Source organism: Corvus kubaryi, unplaced genomic scaffold (genome assembly GCF_017639235.1).
Source record: "Corvus kubaryi isolate FWS band 111438036 unplaced genomic scaffold, C.kubaryi_AGA036_p1.0 37041, whole genome shotgun sequence".
Lineage (NCBI taxonomy): Eukaryota > Metazoa > Chordata > Aves > Passeriformes > Corvidae > Corvus > Corvus kubaryi.
The window spans coordinates 226806-247270 of record NW_024581018.1 but is presented as its reverse complement, the minus strand read 5'-3'; the positions used below and the strand labels follow the sequence as shown (position 1 = coordinate 247270).

Here is a 20465-nt window from a genome sequence, read left to right as displayed (position 1 = left end):
ACTGGCCACCCTCCTTCCTTTATAAGAAAATAAGCTTCTATCCAGCTCATGGCAGCGAGAACTGTAGCAAAAATGAAAAGTTGGCATTCTGAACAGTTTTTAAAGGCAAGATATTTTTTCTTCTGCCTGTTGCAGTGGCAGATAGTCCTTGAAAAGGCACCTGCCACTAGTCCAGGTGACCTTGCTTACTGCAGGAAAGCAGATCATGAAGTGGCAAGTCAGCATGATGAAAGTTTATTAAGAGATTAGCATAATAAAAACTGCAGGACTGCTGAAGAGGATGAGAATGGGTTTAGGATGTTTATAATTTAGGCTGCTACACTTGTGTTTTTCTACAGCATGGCCACAGATCTTACACAAAGGGCTTTGTTTGGCCCACTGATGCTAGTATAAAGCAGGTTAATAATGCTGAAGGATAAGGGCCAGCTAGCTAAGTCCTTAAGCATTTTAGATTAAAGTTCCTTAGCACCAAGGTATGTAAGAAATTCTAGTGAGCAATTTTAGCTTTTGTTTTTTTCCTATATTTTGATTACTTCCATTGCCTCCTTTTCTGCTTCAGCCTGCAGAGGGAAGAAGGGCAAATGAAGGTACCTGCAGTGCAGAGGTGGCTGTAGCGGTTTTTGCTGCCACAGGTGGAGCTGCCCTTCAAGTGGATTTGGGGGTGGGTTGGGCATCTTTCTCTGGATTAACGGTGCACTAGAATGTGTGTTATGGAGAAGCTGTTTCCAAGATCCCCTGAAGGTGTTTGCAATGGTACATGTACCAACAGGAATGCTCATCCTTGTCTGGAGAACAAATAACCCTGCAGTGGCTGCAGCTCAGACTTGTACAAAACCAGCTTCCTCCCTTTTGCTTTTGCAAAGTGTGACTGAGTAGAACGTGTCTGGGGTTTCTTCACTACTTCCTACAGTCAAGACCTGACTTTCCTTCTGCAGCACAGGCACATGTGAATTTCTGTGGTTCCAGCCTGGTTGGTTTGTGTTTGCCAGAGTTGATTAGGGTAGTGATTAAGCTCTCCAAATAATCCACCTCCAGTTAATAAAATGTTACTGGGACCTTGAAAGAGCTGAGGAACACGGGTTCTGTCATTCATTTTTTGGGAATATACAGCCACTACACTCAGGGAAATGTTGGTGTTTGATTGTGAAAAGCAAACTTGATTTGTGACTGCAAGGTGGCTTGAGCTGGAGGGAGCTGTTAGGCTGGCAAGTGGACAGGATATCCTGTGATTCTTGTAATCAAATGAACAGATGCAGGCAGAGGAAACCTACAGCTGTTCCTGCAGCTCACAAGCCCAAGGTTAACACATACCTGTTGTGCAAAATACCAGGGCCAAATTCATTGGCGGGGGAAAGCTACTCTTGGAAGATTAATGAACAGAAAAGCTCAAGTTAATTGAAAAATCTGTATTTCTTTAATCCTTGATGTTGTGCTTTTGTAAGTAAATTGAGGAGGGGATTGTACAAGCCAGCAGTGTATTGTTTTGCATCAGCATGTCAGTTGGATGCTGGTGAATTAATAGATAAATTGCTTAGTGATCATGAGAATAATGCATTGTTCTCAGTGTTTGACAGTTCATCAAAAGGGCATTTTACTGTTTTATATACTCCCTTTTTCAGAAATGGCTCTTGTCTGTTCAGTTTCTTACCAGGCTGGATGTCTTGCAGCCCTAGGAAGGAGGAGATACAGCTTTAGAATAAATAAAGCTGCTTTTAGTAGCTGTCCTGTGCTACATAAGTCTGTAGTCTTTGCAAAACGTGAGTAGGACATTGTAGACCTCTTTGCTGACTACCTGAGTGTCCTTAGGTAATGCTTAATGTTGCTGACTTAACCACTTCCCAGTTGAATCTTAGCCCAGGTACAATATTTGCTCTTGGAGAGGGATTAATTTTTGAAATCCTGGATGGACGCAACTAGAGAAGAGCTTTCAAATCCCCTACAAATTGTCTTCCTTGTTTGTGAAGAGGGCAGTGATTCCCTCTGGTAGATGCAAAGAAGCATAGGACACAGCTGCCTTGGAAAATTCATCTTTCTTCAATAATTTAGAAGTTCCCTGTGCTGTCTGTGGAAGCTCCTGGGCCATTTGGAACACAGCAAGGTATTTAATGTTATTTGCTGGTGTGTTTCTTTGAGTCTACAGCATGAGTAGTGTGTCTAGTCAACAACAAATACTGGTCTGGGCTTGAAAAACCTACTTCATAAAAATAGAATGCTTACATGTGTATGGTCTGTTTCTAATGTCTGCATTACCTTTTTTTTCAGCTCTCCAAGAAGCCAAGTGTTTCCTTTTTCTATGGTTTGTTGTCTGCAAATAGGCCCTAGAAACTGTTTTACTCTTGAAGCAGTTTTAAAATGGGAAAGTAAGCAGGGAAATAGAATGGGAGCAATCTGCAAGGACAGTCATACTCCATCAGAGCTGGGGTCTGTCTAACACAGTGCTCTCATTCACACAGCTCTGATGGTGAGGAGTGTAAGGACGGGGTACATGTGGCCTCATCCTTTCCTGGTGCTGCTCCTCTGCTTCAGAATCTTACTGGCTTAGGATTGCTCCTGGATCATTGTCCAGCAGCTGCCAAAGGCCTTTTCCCTGTGAATGTGTCTAATCCTGTGATTCAATTCATATTGATGATTTCCAGAGCCACCTTGAGTCTTCTGTTAACTGGGGAAATGCTTCACCTTATTTTAAGTTTGCTGTCTGATGATTACCTGGATGCTATTTTATGACTCACAACAAAATGAAAAGCTGGTCTCTCTGCTTTGTACGATGTAGGTTTTCTGGACTTCTCTGTCTGGGTATCTCTTGTGCCCTTGTGGTCTCTCCTTTCTCTTCTTCCTTCCTCTTCTTTTTTGCACTGCTTCTCTTCTTTTTCCCCCATTCTCTTCCCCTCCCCCCCCCTTTTCTCTCCCTCATTATTTTTCTCCTCCTGAAGATTTTTTATTCCATCTGTTTTTTACCACTCAGATGCAAGCTGTTTCCTACCTCTAAGTATAATTGTTGCCTTTCTGGGCAGGTGGCTGGACTCTTCTATCTTTAAGGTCCATTCTGGTTTGAGCTCAGTGCTATTCTGCCCATAATGGGTTGCTTTGGGTTCTGGTTGAGGAAAATGCAGCAGGACAGATGAGGTCTCATTTGGGGGTTGGTCTGACTCCTTATCAACACAAACCACCTGAGTAGATTTTAAACAGAGACACCATTTGGATGTGTGAGGGGTTCTGAAACATCACAGGAGTACAGTGCTTTTACCCACTGCTTTAATCTCATCCACCTGTTTTTCCCAGGCATCTGGGACAGGACATTTTGGGACAGAAGAGCTTCATTCACCCACAGTTGCATCCCTGTCTTTGACCATGAGCTGCCCTGACTCTCAAAAGTCTGGGATGGGTGGGAAGAATGCTGATTCTCCTCAAAAACAAGTTATCTTCAGAAAAAGCACCCGTGACAAAGCTGTGAGTATGGTAATAGTGGGCTTATTTAGGTTTGAGTTTTACCTATAGTCAGACTGGAGACTTACTAGAAAGCTCTTTCCTGTCCCCTTTTTTTTTTGTCTGACAAAGGAGTGTGAGCCGTATTTAGCACTAAGTTTGAGGAGATGATGTAAACAGTTTTTAGGGCAAACTTTTCATGTGTTATAATACAAGAGGAAGGCAGCTCACCTCACTCTCCTCCTGGGTTGTACTTCTGCTGGTAAATGTTTAAAACAAAGCTGATTCATTGTCTTTCCAACCTGATGGCACCAAAAATCTTAAAATCTACACTTCTTTGTCCCATGCACAAGTATTTTTGCTGTACCTTTGGGAGTTGGTCTAGATCAGGTCTTCAGTTCTGATGTCCTGAAGCACGTGAATAATCCTGTTGAGTCTGGTGGGGGTGGGTTGCATGTTTGGTGGGAAAAAAAAAATCCATTTAAAATGGAATTGTTCTGATCTCTGCAAGATTTATAGCTCCCTGATGTGCGTGTCCCCCTTCCCTCAACAACCACAAGCATTTTATAGTTCAGCTGTGGTCATCCTCTCCCCACAGCTGACCATCTACCTGGGAAAGCGGGACTTCATTGACAACATAGGGAGTGTGGAGCCTGTAGGTAAGTCCACAAGGTTATGTGCTGCTCTTCCTGCTCTCAACCCTGCTTATCCTCTGTTAATCTTGATTTTTTTCCTTTCTTTCAGATGGTGTTGTGTTGGTGGATCCTGCTATTATCAAGGGGAAAAAAGGTTTGAGGTTTTATGCAATGTATTTCTCAGAAATTGTCTTTCTGAGTGAGATGCTGAGGTAGAACCTTTTTATTCTTTTAAGAGTACAAATGTAACTCTCCCCCAGTGAATGGGCTTCTTATCAATGCAATGCTTGTTGTTACACATGGGATGAATACTCACTGGGTTATTCAAGTGTTGAAATGAGTTTCCATGTCTCCCTGAGGCAGGAGATGTTTCACCGTTATCCTGCCACATGTGTCACCTGTCCTGTGCTTCTTCTCAGTGTTCGTGTCGCTCACCTGCGCGTTCCGCTATGGCCAGGAAGACATTGATGTGATTGGCCTCACCTTCCGCCGGGACCTGTTCTTCTCCAGGGTCCAGGTGTACCCGCCTGCTGACAAGCCAGAGTCTCTCACCCTCTTGCAGGAATCTCTGCTGAAGAAGCTGGGGAAAAATGCTTATCCCTTTTTCTTTACAGTAAGTATCTCAGAAGGAGCCTCTGATTCTATTCTTGTCTGTACTCACCAGGCTGTTGAGGCCTGGTGATGGACTGAAGATGGGAATTAATAGTGAGTTCATGTTCTGCAAGTTCCAATTTTGAGTGACAGGTGGTGTTACCAATAGTTTTTTTCCTTCTTGCAATCCCGAGGGGCAAAGTGCAAGAGCATCCTAACTGTGCAGTGGTCACAGCACTGTGAAAATTGTTTTCCTTAAAAAGACAAGGGAATTTGCAATGGCTTTATGCTAGCAACAGCCCTATATATCCTTGCCTTCCCATTCCTGAGGGGCTGGAATACTTTATACCATTGCCCCAGTGCTAGATCCTTTTTCTTTAAAAACTTTGTGGATCAAATAAGGAGATGAAAAGCTCTTTACCAGATGTTGTCAGCAAATGACAGCTGACTGCCAAATTCTAACAGGAAATCCTTCCAGTACTGTCAGTCACGTCTGCCTTAGTGTTCCTGAGGAAGATTCATGTAGTGTGTGGACTTTTTTCTTTTTTTCTTTCTTGACTTTTAAAGTATTTTTGGCAGAGAGGGATTTGTTCATACAAGGCAAGTGTACTAGCCAGAATTCCAAAGGGTTACTGCATTACAAGGAGTGACCCCTTGTCTTCAGGAGTGCTTTTGTGAGCAGTATGTTACCTAGAACGTCTGTGTACTATTGCTTTGGTGCATTTCCTCTTCTTCCTCACGCAGTTCCCCGATTACCTGCCTTGCTCGGTCTGTCTGCAGCCTGCACCTCGTGATGTTGATAAGGTGAGACCAGTGGGACACTTACGCTTATCATGGTTAAGGAAAGTCAGATGGAAAAAAATCATGTCAATTTGTCTAGCTTGGGAGTAGGAGAAGGTGATACTGATTTTACTGTGCTGTACCACAAATGTCAAGAACTAAGGGCTAAAAGTGGGTGTCACAGAATTGGAGTTGAAATCCTCAAAATAAGAAAGGGAATCCAGACCAATAGCAGCAAGACTACAAAATCTGCAGTGCTGTAGCTTCCTTAAGACTACCACATGATTTGTGGGTTGGCTGCACATAAAATGATTGTGGCTGTGAGGCTGTATGAAAGAAAAGGAGACTGAGTGCCTAAAATCTCACAGATTGCTATAAATAACATGTGTTAAGACCTGCCCTGAATTAAATGCAGAGAAGAGCTGGCTTGTACATATGTGTAAACAGAACAACCCTGGAGTAAAAGTCACTAAATAATGATATGTTCTGCAAGGTTTCTGATACTGTTAAAAAGATTCCTTTTATACTTTACTGGATGCTTGTCTGGACAGCAGAACTAGGCAGTCAGCCAGGCAAAGTGGAATGAGGGTTGTATAATATAGTGCAAAAAGGATAAGCTGTGTTTTATGCCAGGGAATGATATTCTATCAAAAATGTCTCTGTAGAGAGTTACCTGGACTCGCACAGGTGTCCCACAATGCTATAAACCTGTGAAAGGAAAGGTTAGCTTGGCCTGATCACTTCCACTCCTTAGATGCTGGTATTGGCATTACAAAGCCAACTCAGAAATTCAGTTCAGAAACCCAGGGGGGGCCAGAGAGCGCTGCACACTGGTCAGTCTTACGATGTGACCTTTCCAGCACTGCTCTCACTGGAAGCCTTTCAGGAGCAGGGACATCCTCTTTCAGAGGCTGGGATTAAACCTCATTTATCAGAAGCACCATGGAACAGGTGGATGTGCCAACACCAGTTGTCAGGGGTGTCTGTGACAATGGTGGGAGGCCAGAAGAATTTGCAGCTGGCAGGAGTCTGCCAGTTTCTGGTGTGCAGAAAGATGCTGAAACATCTACAGATGATCCTGATTTCACAGCTGTCCTCTCTCTCTCTCTGGCAGACTTGTGGGGTGGACTTTGAGGTGAAAGCTTTCTCAACAGAAAATGTGGAAGAGAGAATTCATAGGAGGTAACAGGATGTGTTTCTCTTCAGCTTTGCCTTAAAGGGGATGGGTGATCCAATGATGCACCTCGGTGCTTGTTCAGCTTTGCCTCCATTGTCAGTGGCTTCTCGGGTGTGAGCACATGGGAATGCAGAACTCCTGCCTCTGCCAAGCACCAGGTGTCACCGTGTTGTCCTCTGTTACTTCCCAGGAGCTCTGCACGTCTGCTGATCCGTAAGATGCAGTATGCTCCGGAGAAGCCGGGACCGCAGCCTTGTGCGGAGACCACCTGGCAGTTCTTCATGTCCAACAAGCCCCTGCACCTGAAAGCTTGCCTCAGTAAAGAGGTCAGGGGGTGTTTGCCCTGGGGCTGGGGACATCATGATATCTGCAGGCCAATGGGCATTTTGCTGCTTTCCCAGCTGAGACTGACTTGTCCCAGCACTCAAGGGCTCTAATGTAATTTCAGTCAGTGGCTACTGCTAGGGGTGGCTGAAACCCTGTTACCAAACATATTTGAGGTCATGAATCGCTGGGAAGGGTCATCTTCCCCTATCTGGGCTCTGTGAGGTGTAATCTGGGGGAATTTAAGATGGGTTTAGGGCTTGGAAGAAGTCTCCTGGCTGGATTTCAGAGCATCACATTCCTTCTAGCTATACTACCATGGCGAGCCCATTCCAGTGACTGTCACCATCAACAACTGCACAGAGAAAACAGTGAAGAAGATCAAAGTCCAGGGTATGTTTTTACTGTTGCTTGGGATTCTTTGAGCACAATAGGACTGAAAGAGAGCCAGAATTTAGTGCTTGTAGCAGTTTAAGAAGGCAGTTGGGGATATGAGGAATTTTTCCCTCCCCCTGTGTGTTGCTGTTTCTTTGCTGTTTGTCAAGCGAAGTGCTGTACCTTTTTTCCTGATTCTTGTGGTTACTTGTATGTCTTAATTTCAGGTACCAGATTGTCCCCCCCTAGAAAAAGAGAAAGGGTCTGGCACCTACAGTGGGCAATGCAGGTGTGGGAAAAGTGGAGAAAAATCCACATTTTTGGGAGGTCAGTGGGAAGGGCTCCCTGTCAGTGTGATGCTCCTGCTAACTGTGAATGTGCCTAGATCACATACAGCTTTGTCTGGTGTTCCAGAAACCTCTGGCAGTGTGAGAAACACCCACTCTGCCAGCAGTGGTGTCATTCCTTCTCAAGAAGCTGAGGACAGGGGCTGAGCTTCCATGCTGTGCCAGTGTTTTATCTGTGACACTACATGTTTTCATCCCACAAGCTGTGGAGCTGGGGAAGACAGTCTGAAAGACAGAGGATAGGAAAGAGAAAAGAAGGCAGGGGAACAAAATGGCTGAGGTTCCTACAGAACTATACCAGAGAAAGCTGTTTCAGTGCCAGTCTGGGATGCACTGTGATTCCCAAATATTTTTAGGCTGATATTCCTCTGTTAGGCTTAAAAAGACCTCGTTGGTCCCAGGTTCTCTCGTCTTCAGTGTTTCAGTCAGAATTACTTTGGGGTTTATATAATAAGAATATAAGCCATTTGTTACCACAGGCTCTTGACTGCAGTCTGTGCTGATGCTGTCTCCACATGCATGGGCTGTAGGCACACAAGAGATACCAGGACCAGAGATAAAAGCAGACCCAAACAGAGAAGGAAGAAGGAGATCTCTGTGATAGAAAGAGAAGATCCCAAGAGAATCTGCTTGTGGGTTATTGACTTTCTGTTGTCTCCAAATCAAGGCAAGATGCCTTTCAGGGAAGACAGACTTTGGCCATTGGTGTGCTGTTGGTCTCTGTCCAGGTCAGACTATCTGACCTGGTGGTCCCTTCAGGCTCTAAATGGATGGGGTTTTCTGCTGTCTTCACCATGTTTCCCACTCCTGGGACTTGGGGTGGGGGCAACTGTGTTGTTTGTGGACACCTGAGTGTCTGCTTTCTTCTTTCTCCCTCAGTGGAGCAGGTGGCCAATGTGGTGCTGTACTCCAGTGACTTCTATACCAAAGTGGTGGCTGCTGAGGAAGCACAGTGAGTGAATGCTCCTGCTCCTTCACACCCTTTTAATTACCCTCGTCATCAGTAGTGGGAGGTTCTCATAATTACAGTCTGACAGTCTCCTGCTGTTACAGTGCTCTCTCCTCTTACCTTGTGTGTGCCACACCACTCATACTCTCTGGATGCAGCTGGTCCCCTTTTCACAGAGCAGCAGAGATCCTCATGTTTTTTCAGGGAACAGGGATGTTGCAGAAGAGGTTTGAAGAGTAATTACCTGCTAGACAAGCTTAGTGGCAGCGGCGGAAGGTTCCCCGTTGCTGGAAATCTTCAAATAGAGATGCAACACTTCTGAAAGGTGCTGCTGTTTGAGTGGAAGTCATGGACCCTCTTGCTTGAGCAACAGCATTTCATGTGGTTTCTTCTGGCCTGAGAAAGCCCACGGAAACCTTGAGCCTGTAGATGTTATGGAGAACCACTTCCTTTTTTTCATTGCACTGGCAGTGCAGCTCTGAACCTCACTCTGTGAGGAGGGTTGGGCACACCCAAGTACTTTGTCTGGTGTTCTGCTCTGTAGCTTAGGGACATGTTTTCCATTCAGTATTGGTATTCTCAACTAGGATTCATTCTGTCCAAATTCAGAGGTCTGCAGCACAGAGGAAGTAACCTCAAGTTGCAGCTGAGGAGAGGTGTAGGTTGGATATTAGGAAAAATAGACTGGTGGCCTTGGCAGTACTGGGTTAATAGTTGGACTTGATAATCCTAAAGGGCTTTTCCAACCTAAACTATTCTATTATTCTATGGTGGTTTTGACCTACTTTTCTGCCTTAATGTGAAATCAAGCATTTTCTGTAAGTGCTTGTTTTTCTCTGCTGATTATAAAGGGAATTTTGCTGATTAGATTAGAGGTGGACATCTGCATTGTTGACAACTGGATTTGGACAGATAAATTCCTCTCCTTTTGGGCAGCTTTGTAATCTGTTTTGAAATTCTCCTAGCAGGGTGTATAACTCTGCTTAATCACTGTGTATCACTTCCCTTCTTATTTTCAGGGAGAAGGTGCAGCCCAACAGCAGCCTGACCAAGACACTGACACTTTTGCCCTTGCTTGCAAATAACCGGGAGACAAGGGAAATAGCTCTGGATGGAAAACTGAAGGATGAGGACACCAACTTGGCTTCTAGTACTATGTGAGTGGAATTTTAAATGGTCCCAGGTAGTGGGAGAGTTACAGAGAAGAGGGGAGGATGGAGCAGACACTTCCCTCAAGACTTTGTAAAGGTGTGCCCGGGTGGGTACGTGTAGCACGAGTGCTTCTGCCATCGTGTTCATTCCGGGTGAACAGCGATCACAGATCTGGAGAGGTGTTGGCTGTACCTGAGGCTTGCCTGCCTTCCCACTTCCAGGATGTTCCCCTAGTTCTTGCTCCAGGCATGTGTTGTTGCTATGTTGCTCTGCACCTCACACTGCTCTCTGTTTTCTCTGGCAGCATTAAGGATGGAATAGACAAGGCAGTGATGGGGATTCTGGTTTCCTACAAGGTCAAAGTGAAGCTCACTGTTCCAGGGTAAGTGTAACACACTTTTTGCTACATCTGCCTGGAGTTAAGGGAGGGGAGTGTGTTTATGTCATTGATGGGTGAGGAGAGAGCAGAACAGTCCGCCCCCAAGAGAAAGGGCACATGTTATAGGACGTAAGGCTCCCTATAAAGCATAAATTGCCTGGAAAACAATCTTGGCCTATCCACAGAACTTGTCCTAAGCCAAAGGGTTTGTATTCCTCTCCTTAGATACCGTATAACTTTATGGTTGAAGTAGGAACCTCTGGTTTGCATTGCAATCTTTTGTTTCAAAGCCATAACCTATTTTGTGAGAAGTGAGGTGAAACTTTGTGTGAACTTTTATGTTGGCATTGCTGTTCTCCCAGAGCAATAGGTGAAAATATCTGCCTGAGAGTCATAAATATAGTAGCTCAGGTTCTGTACTCAGCCAGCTTTCTGGATAAAGCTGATGTTATCAACATGAGTTAGTTCCAGGATACAGTGCAGAAAAGGACAAGGATAGTGACTCTCAGTTGATTCTAGTCACTGTTCACACTTGTATTTCATTCATCTGTCCATAAAAATGCATCAAAGATTTGCAAAAAGCATGATAAAATGCCTGCTGCCTTCTGTGGTCATCCACTTGCCTTCTGGCTCTTGGAAAAGGAGCCATGCCCGGCACTTGGTCAGGAGTTCAAAAACTTAGACTCCTTCTCCATAGGAATGACATGAAAAAGTAAGACTATCTTTTTTAAAAACCAATTCAGTTGAATTTGTGGCAAGTAGAGAACAGTATATGAGAAAAGAGATTTCAGTAGTCCACCAATAAAACAGCATTTGCTGGAGCACCAGAATGGAAAGGCATTAAATATGCTTTGTTTTTTTCCTTGTTTTCTTTTCTAGCATGCTGGGAGACCTCACTTCCAGGTAAATGTCATCTTCCTCTGCAGACCATGCAGTCCTAGTTGTTAGTTCATCTTTTTATGCTTTCTTATTCCCATCTCCCTAAAAAAAGTAACTATCCCTTAAGCTGTTAGAAGCAAGAAGTCTGTGGTTCAGCTGTGAAAATGAAGCAATTACAAAAATATCTTTTGATTTTATGTACATGCAAGTATCTTCAGCACACAAGAAACCCAGTCTATGAAAGTGGATATGCCTGGGATATTTGTAGAAAAATTGGAGCTTAACTTTTTTTGAGGGGAAAATTATGATTACAAAACTATGAAAGAATGGGTGAAGCTGGAGTTGAGGGCTCAGGCTGGCCTGAGGAGGAGGGAGGCTGAACCAGGCATGTGTGTGGAGCTGTGGATCTGAAGCATTCTTTCTTCTCCCTAAAGTGAAGTGGGCACAGAGCTGCCATTTCGTCTCATGCACCGCAAACCTGAGGAGAAGAACCCAGCAGGTCAGTTACACCTGGTTTTTGCCTTTGTTCATTAGAGGCTCTGGTGAGATCTCACCGTTGTAAGGCTGAGAGGGATTTGTGCTACAGGAAGCCTTCAGAGCATACAAGGCTCCAGTATGGAGCTGCTCTGTGTGCTTGTGTGTACATAGATGTGTGTGTATGTATCTATGTATGTATCAACCTCCAGGCATGAAATAACAGAGAGCAGGGATGCTAAGATGGGAGAAAATGAAAATGAGTCATGTTCCCTTTCATCTTTAACGTATGGAATCACAGCTCAAAGAACAGGGGTTTGAGGAAGATCTGCACAGTTAAATGTCATGACTGCAGTGCAAAATATCCTACATGAAGCTGTCAGCAATTCCCAGCCAGACTGCAGTATAAGCAAAAAAAAAAATCTGACACAGAAAACACCTAACACACATGACCATTGTACAAAGTCAAATAGTTTTAAGCAAGGTGAAGAGGTGATAAAACTACTGATGATTCTTGAGTCCCTGTTACCTTGATGTGGCATTTGCCATGGTGTCTGTGATGTGGCCTTCTTGTTCAGTGGTTATCCAAGACGAGCATCTCTTCAATGTCAGGTCTCTACGTGGAAGTGGGGGAACTCTGTAACAGTGTAAGGAGCAAGCCTTCCCCAGGCATCTTGAGGCTTGGGATCAGATGCCAAAACCACAGGCTGTCAGGAGCATCCTCCCACTTCCCCAGGCCCTGACTGGCTCTGTTTGCCGGTGGTGAGCACCACAGATGGCAAGGTGCTCACACTCAATCAGAAGCTCCTGAACAGCATCTGAAGCTGCTCTTGACCACCAGACACACCAGCCCTTTCATGCTGGGTCTGTTACAGATGAGCCGTCTTGTCCTATCCTCTATGCTGGGACAGAGTTTCATAGGCTCCAAACAAAAGCCATGGCTGCTTTTGTGTGGCTTTTTCTTTCTTTCTTTTTCTCTTTGTGCCCAAACTGATCTAAAGCTGCTATTTCTAAGAACATGAAACTTGAAAGTGATGGTGGAACCTGTGAGAAGACTTACCCTGAGATAGATGCTTTGGTCTATACTGGAAGCATTAGAAAGGGGTGACTTGAGTCCTTACTGTGTGAAATTGTTGGAGGAATCAAGTGTGAGTGATGAGAGCTGGTGATCTACTCCACCTTCAGCTGCTCTGGTTGGGAATCAGGCTTTGCTAATTATTGATGTGCTGGAGTGGACAAAGGTCGGTTTTATCTCTCCTGTAACAGCTGCACTACAGGAAACTCATTTTCCTTGGGAAAGCCCGTGCTGTGAGCAGTGCCAGCACATTCTCTTGGCATAGAAGTGGTGGGGGGCTGGGATGGCACTGGTGATCCCAGCAGTGTGACTGGTGAGAGCCATCTAGTGCCTCTGGGCAGCTCAGGAGCTTTCATGGACACCAAGCAAAGCTTGAAAACTTCTAACAAGGCTCATCCAAAGGTTTAGGCAGCTATAAAGAATTCTACATTTTTAGTGGTGGGAATTTTTTTTTACATTACTTTTTTGGTGTTAAAAATGCTACAACTCCCTTTTTATTACTTTATACTTCTGGCAGAAGCATTTGTAATATGAGGAAAAATGGAAGTCAGACACTTCTCCCTTCTAAGATCATTTCAAAGGAGGGCTGATGTACTCCTTTATACAGTACACTCAAAAGGATGTGGGCAGAAGGGAAATGGAGAGCTGCAATATTTCTCAGATTGCTTTCCCCAGCACATCCTCTTACAAGAGGCACCACCCATATGTTGTTTGCTACATCAAAGTCTTCTAGGAGCTTGCTGTCAGAAGTGTCAGCTATGGTCCATGCATTTTGTACAGATGGAAATACCAGGTTTCTTATAAACTGAAAAAAATGCAGGTAGTTTCAGGAGCTCTCCCATGGGAAAGCCCTGCAAATGGTCAACTCAGGAAATAAATGCTTTCTCTTAAAAAAAGATACCCTAACACAACAGAAAATTCCTCTGAAGCCTGAATAGCTGACTTGAAAACTGTGCTGGAATGTGGTGTCTGAGCTCATTACAGGGAATAAAACAGTCTCCCATATGAAGCTGGTAAACTGAAAAACTTTTCAGCTTTATTGGCTGGTAGTTTTCCATGCACTGTGCTTCATCACTTTTCCCAGTTGTGAGTTCAGGCTTTTAAATTTTTTATTCTACCACTTTAGCTCATGAACTCTGAGAAACATAATGTGTTTCATTAGTGAAATACCATCTAATTTGGAATCAAGCAAATCAAGACTTAATTGCAGAGATGGAGTTTCAACAAACAGTGTTTAGACTCTCGAAGGTCCCAGAAGATGTAATTTTTCTTTGTTGGCTTGTTCAGCAGCCTCTGCAGTGGGTGCACGCAGAGGTGCATGCACAGGCAGTTTTGAGATCACTCCATGTCTTCTTTTTCCATTCTCTTTTGTTTTTACTGACGAGTCAGTAGTGATCAGTTTGCCTATTGCACCTTCCTGCTCACTTGACTGTCCTAAGGCATAGCTGGAAGAACAGAAAGAAGTCAGAGCAACCATTTTATGGAGTTAAAGCTGGAGTGGGATTAAAAAAGGCCACATATTATGATTTATTTTGCAGTGGGTGAATATCCTTTTCTCTAGCCAAGGTGATTTATGGCAGAAGTAAAACATGTTGCATCAATGCATTTAATCATGCAGGGCTGACTTGAGTACAGAGAGCCTCAGAAACATAAGCTTCCCAAGAACGTGATGTAATTTTTTCAGGGCCAAACCAGGGCAAGCGTGAGCAAGTGCTGTGTGCTCTGTTTCACAGCAGATGGCTTTGCCCTCTCCAGTTGTCTGTGAGCAAGCTCTGAAGCATTCATCACTCAGTAAACAGCAGGTCTGTCACAGTGCATGGCTATTGCAGATTGCTTGATCTTTCTTCCCTGCGCCTGGAGGAGACAGAAAAGAAACAGCTTGCTACCTTTCCTTCCCTGTGTTTATTTATTGCTTCCTTCTCTTGGTCTTCTGCTAGGCCAGGATTTGCATGTTTCATGTGTGCTGGTTTTGTGACTGTTTTTGGACCCATGTGGTTCACATGTGGTTATTTTTAGGCAAAGCAGCTCCTGTCACATTGGCAGTCTCTCTGTTTCGCCTGTTGACAAAAAATGTGTAGGGATCTGTTTCTTTTAAAGGTAGATTCAAACTGGGCTGTACCTCTTCATGCTTCCAAGACCTTTCCTGATCAGCAGTTAACCCAGAAATTCCTGCTGGGTTTTCCTCAAGGCTGTGGTCTCAGCATGAGTTCTTTGGTCTGGGGTTTTCCTGCCAATCTCCTGATGTTTTACATTTTGTGGGCCTATGTCTTGGTTACTGGCCTTTGTTTTGGCTGTTGTTCAACAAATGACCATTTATCTCCTCCCTAGTTAAACTTGCACAAAAGGGCTGTTTTCAAGAAACCCAGGAGTGCTTTGTCCCTCTAACAGTAAAGCAATACTTTCCCTGTTTTGGTGTTGTGACTTTCAGAAATTAGGAAATTTTAAAGCATTGAATGTCTTGGAAAATAACAAAACCTATTCTCTTTTTCTTTTCTCCCCAATCAAGTTAAGAGAGGTTAAAAGCAAGTTTATAATGAAAATTACCACATGCTATGACTTTAATTATATGGAATAATTTCTGTGGCTGCATAATAAAAGCTTCCAGAAAACCCTCTGCTGAGAGGACGATGGTAATTTGGACCCTCATGGATCCCCCTCCCATCCCAACCCTCAAAACAATTGCTGGAATGCTAATTAGAAGCAGCAAAAGGCTACCCATTTTCTGAGAATTTTTCAATATTCTAATATTAAATAAGCCACAGGACAGCCAGAGAACTCTGGAGTGGACCAAACTCCCTGCTATGGTGCAGCATGTTGGAGATAGTGTTGCAGCCTGAAGGTGAAGTGGTGCATCTCCAAATGTAATCTTCCATCTGAGGTATATTACAAGCACTACTCTGCTGCCACACTATCTATGTATTGACTCAGTAATCATTTATCTGACAGTAAAACATATGCCCAATTGAAACAATACCTATTTCCCCCTGCACTCCATTCTGTAAAATTGGTTTCAAATCGCTGGTGGGGCTCTTGCTCAGCTTCACCCACGTCACTGCTATCACTGTTCCCATACTAATGAAAGTACCTCCAAGTGGCGAAAGAGAGCAGACTAAAGAATAAAAATTGGAGGAAAAATTGAATGAGAATGATGCTTTATATGTTGGAAATTTTAGAAGTTCTAAATGTTTCATTTTAAATCCATTTCAATCAAGCACACATGCCCTGAGACTTTCCAGACTTCATCTTGGCTTCTGTGAGTATTTGAAACCATCCTGGTCTGGAGAGATGCCATCAGGAGTGTCTTTACACAACCCATCCTTTGAGGCATTTTGGCTGGAGTGGCTGCCTTTGGCACACTTTTAATGCTGACTTTTCCAGCAGTGCTTGTCACGACTTGGTTGCCCTTGATTGCAGTGTGTGTTGTGGATGGGAATTCTCCAGGTAGTGAGTTATCCAGTCACTGAAGTGCCCCAGATTCCTGCTGACTTCTGTAGAACAAGGGTGCTTTGCTCCCTAATCCAAAGCCATGGGAAGTAAGCCAGTGAAGTGACTGTGCCTTGCTAAAATATGTGAGAACAATAAAATCCCTGCAAATAAAGTCTGTTCTGCTTATTTTAGGCTGTGCTTAAACAACTTCCAAGGAATCCTGCTAGCAAGCAGGATTTGTTGTAGTGTGGTTAGCAAAGATCCCACTCAGGAAACACAAATGCCAAAGGTCTTGAGACCATTTTTAGGACAAGATGAAATCAGGAGTGTTGCCCCAAAGGGCTTAACCCATCTGATGAGAGACCCCTGAGCTGTCTCTGTACCTTGACCTTTAATTTTAATACCCTCATGTTTGTTGAACAAGAACATTGTCTTCTCATCAGCTGACTTCTTCAATCACAGCAATAGAGCAATTAAAGCTGACATCATGTCATGCAAGCACTGTCAGCTCAGAGTCCAGCTGTGTGCACAGAGGTCTCCCACAGCTGTGACCACCAGCAAGCATAGATGGGAAAATCTGTCTTTGCTCCTCAGCCCTTCAGATGGCTTGGGCAGCATTGCTGGAATGCTTTTCTGTTTGGGACATAAAGTTTTGCCTCCTCAGGTGTATGTATACCCATTTTGAGACTTTCTGGAATTCTGCTTATACTGCTGCAGATCCTGCTTCTTGTCACTGCTCTGACTTGTCAGTCTGTACATTTTTGCATTAAATATTTTGCAAATGTTTTAGCATCTGCTCTTCTAACTGCCCGGTGTGTCTTTTTTCCTCCTTTGCTGCATGCTCACGACTGCAGGGAAGGATGGGTAAGTTTCTTTTAGTATTTCACATTCTAGCTATACTTGTGCATTGACTCTTAAAAACTCCTCAAAATTGTCCAAAAATCCCCAGCTCAAAATCCAAAGTGAGAAAGTTACTGTGGTCTGACAAATGGCTGCTCTGAGTTAAATAGCAGTCACTGACCATGTGAAGATAGATTAAGAGATTGTTTTGCCTAACAGTGCAAACACACCCAGGAGGGGTGTGTTTGTGTAGAGCTGATGCCCTGTAGCTCTGAGTTTAAGGAACTTAATAGGTTTGATGTGCCTCTCTTTTAGTATAGAAGGAATAAGGATGAAAGGTTTCACATTTTATTCTCACACAAAGCCCCTTGCAGGCTCTAGGCTGTTCAGCTAGCTGATAAATATGTATTTGGAATGGACATGATTCAGTACAGATGAAAATATCCTCCGTTTGTGCCTTGACTTGCTCAATCAACTTTTTTCATTTTAGCTAGAATAGCACCAGTGAACATGGTGCCTGTGGGAATGTGGTCCCAATCCCTTTGGAGACAAAGGAAACACTACCAGCCTGCTCTGGGCTTCTCTCCTTCCTCTTTTGTGTTGCCTCTAGTCTACTGGTGTAAAAATAGGGTAACATAATTTTGAAAGACCTGTGTTTCTTCCATTGCAGTGAAGCAGAGCTGGTATTCGAGGAGTTTGCTCGTCAGCAGCTAAAAAATACACCTGATGAAGAGGACAAGAATTCACCCTCAACTGATGAGTGATTAAAAGAACAGGCTGACAGAGGAGCTGTGTTGTCTGGCTTCAATTAGAAATGTAGGACCTAAGTTTCTAGTAAATCTGCATGTTCTCAGTTCATGCATGGTCTTCCAGGGATTAGCCCTGAGTCAGTGGACATGACATCAGGAATCTCTATTGCTTATTACAAGAGTCACCTCTGGAGGAATGTGGCAAACACAGCACCTGGTGCTTACTCGAGCTACCAGAGGAAGATGGGACAGCTGCCATGTCATGACTTCTGCTTTCAGGGCTGCCTAATAAAAAGGTTGGTTGCTTTCAGCACTGGTGAGAGCTTAAATGAGGGTTTATGCAGCCTGCCTGGACTTATTCAGTGTCAGAGTTTGTGACTTTGAAGTGCCAGTGCACCAAATCCTAGCCTGGAAGGCTGGCTTGCAGCTGTGGGTGATTCATCAAAGTTTCTCAGCAGACTGTACAAAACTGATTTTATTTCCTTCTGGTTGCTTTTGTGTTGATGCTTTACCAAATTCAGCCAGTGAATTTTTTCAGTGCTTGCACTTTGCCCATGTGGTTTTTACATCCCCTTTCTGTACCAGTAAACGTCTCACAAGTTGTCTCCCCTAGCAGAGACAATGCTGATACACAGTATTAGCTTTCTAGCAATATGCTTAACAACCACGGTATTAAAGATGAGATAAATGTGCACTGTCCATGAATTGCTTAAAGCTCCCTATATACAACCCCAAACAGAAATACAAGTCCAGACAGAGCTTGTATTTATTCTAGTTTCCTGTAGGCAACTACTTCAAAAGAGGGTGCAGGAAAACTAAGGAGGAAATTATGGCACAGCCATAAGCTGAGGAGCCTTTCCCAACATCCATCTGCCAGCAGTTGGTTTATGCTCTAAAAAGTGAGATTGCATTCTGGAAACTGTTTTCTCTTGTTGATCTGGATATTCTCATTATCCATGTAAATGTAAGATCTTTTCCTGAATTTCACTTAGGTTTTTGCTGAAGTAAGTTGCATCAGCTAATTACATTTTGCATGTAAAACAATGGGTGTTTTCTTTTTCTCATTTTTGCTTTAAATCTGCTTTTCAGTGTCCCTGGTTTAAATTCTCCTGGAAAGTCTGAATGCAGGCCCCACGTTTATTAATACAGACTTACGTTTCCCACCTTACACTCTGGAAAATGAAATTAAGAACTTCATACTTATATCCTTCTGCTTCTGTAAACTGGTCTTGATTAAGATGCTGGAAGCAGTTAATTAAGACCACAGCTGACTTCAGGGCTCCATCAGTGCTCTCCCCAATGCACCTGTTTCTTGGTGCTGTCCATTAGTCACAGTCTCACCTTAGCTTGAATTGCAAGAGGCACAATGTTTGCTCTGCACTGGGTGCTTTGCTGCTAAAGGAACCCAGCCAGCTCCAGGTGTTTGTGATCCAGGTAATTTCTGTGTGATTTCAGCTTTGGGGGAGGGTCAGGCATTTGTACCTGAGTGTCTGGGAAGGCTTTTCCCTGGTATTTTTGTTACTAATTTGTTGGTGGCTTGAGAACACACAGAAGATACAGTAAGGTTGAACAAATTGCTGGTTGTGAATATGCTGGTCTTGGAGAGCAGGTGTTCAGAAAATCCTTTAAAGATGTAAGAGAAGGAGGGGGAACAGGGTTTCCCCTGTTATGCTTCAAAGTGCATCTTTCTTCAGCGAGGTGTTTCCTTCAGTGCTTCTGACTACTGGACCTGTAAGTATGAGACTAGTAAACTCCGAGATCTGATTCCTTCTTTTTTCTTCTTTTTTAAAAATTTCTTATATGTCAGCTTTGTGTGGGGCCCCTGTCGCTGCCTGACTTTCCTCTCAAATTCAGCTGTGGTGATGACTTCTGTAAGCTAAGTGTGACAAAATCACAGTGCACTCTCTTGTGCAGTGGGGAGGAAATAGTTGTTAAATGGTTATCAAATCTGTTCTTTTGTCTGGGCTTGGGAAAGCACTTTGAAACACTGTTTGTTTAGCTCATGCTGGACATTTGCTCAGAGAGCAATGAGAGCTTTCTGCTGGTCTCTGCAATTCCCTGTCCTGCAGGACAAGCTGGACTTTTATTCTCCGGCCCTTCAACCAGCAGATGCTGACTGCTGTGAGCAGAAAATAGGTCTCTAGCTAGAACTGTTTGCCTTTTATCTTCCCTTTCCTCTGGTTCTGGTACTATGTTGATCTACCGAGTCAGACCTGTGGCCTGCTCCTCCTGTTTACAGCTGGGGGACAGCAGATCCATTTTCCTGACTCCGTGGCTTTGATGTGGTGGGACTCCGTTTGTAGAGGGCTTGCTAGCTCCCGGAGAGGGATGCGCTCTGGGACCGATGGCATCCCTGGACCTGCTGTGTTTGAAGATAGCTTAGAGCAAATGCATGACAGGACGGGTTTGGTAACAGATGCTTTCCCCTCGCACATCTCCGTGAGATCCCAGCGGGAACGCGGCAGTGCCCGGAGCTGCTGGGTGTTAGAGAGGCGGGGGAGTGACCGGGCCGTAGCGAATGGGGCCGGGGCTGCTGCGGCCCCGGGGCAGGCCCGGCAGTGGGGGCGGCCCGGCCCTCGCCCTCGGCGGCGTCCCACGGCCTCAGCGCCGCTGGAGTGCCCTTCGGGGCGGCACGGCAGGTGGAGCCTGGGCGGGAGGGCGTGCTCGCAGCATTTCATTAAATCCTGGAACACGGAGAGGGCTCGCCCAGGGATGTGGGGGAGTCCTCGTCCGTGGAGGTATTCAAAGAACGACGGGACGTGGCACTCAGTGCTCTGGTCTGCCTGACGAGGTGGTGTTCGGTTATAGGTTGGACTCGATGATGTCAGAGGTCTTTTCCAACCCGAATGATTCTGTGATGCTGTGCTGCAGTAGCCACAAACAATGGGGA

The 20465-nt window shown here is 44.4% G+C and overlaps 1 protein-coding gene across 3 annotated transcripts; it reads left to right on the top strand.

The window, feature by feature from the left end:
• The first annotated feature begins 1899 nt into the window (after positions 1-1899).
• Positions 1900-18619, top strand: SAG (S-antigen visual arrestin). 3 transcript variants are annotated; one of them, XM_042020695.1, is made up of 17 exons: positions 1900-2098; positions 3280-3447; positions 4022-4082; positions 4168-4212; positions 4478-4671; positions 5394-5453; positions 6544-6611; positions 6797-6932; positions 7239-7323; positions 8532-8604; positions 9621-9758; positions 10058-10135; positions 11012-11035; positions 11446-11510; positions 15773-15813; positions 16841-16850; positions 17497-17614. In XM_042020695.1, the coding sequence occupies exons 2-15, from the start codon at positions 3349-3351 to the stop codon at positions 15784-15786; spliced, it is 1140 nt and encodes a 379-aa protein (XP_041876629.1). In that variant the 5' UTR covers positions 1900-2098; positions 3280-3348; the 3' UTR covers positions 15787-15813; positions 16841-16850; positions 17497-17614. The 3 variants fall into 3 exon arrangements, with proteins under 3 accessions (XP_041876629.1, XP_041876627.1, XP_041876630.1); XM_042020693.1 differs by lacking the exon at positions 15773-15813 and having other exon boundaries at positions 1903-2098; positions 17497-18619; XM_042020696.1 differs by lacking the exons at positions 1900-2098; positions 15773-15813 and having other exon boundaries at positions 3417-3447; positions 4168-4211; positions 4476-4671; positions 17497-18619.
• The last annotated feature ends 1846 nt before the right edge of the window (positions 18620-20465 follow it).

Excerpts from the sequence above, each read along its gene's own strand:
- SAG (XM_042020693.1), top strand. The coding sequence starts at position 3,349 with ATGAGCTGCCCTGACTCTCAAAAGTCTGGGATGGGTGGGAAGAATGCT. Across the intron at positions 6,612-6,796 it reads GAAGAGAGAATTCATAGGAG|GAGCTCTGCACGTCTGCTGA; the intron begins GTAACAGGATGT and ends GTTACTTCCCAG. Across the intron at positions 6,933-7,238 it reads AAGCTTGCCTCAGTAAAGAG|CTATACTACCATGGCGAGCC; the intron begins GTCAGGGGGTGT and ends CATTCCTTCTAG.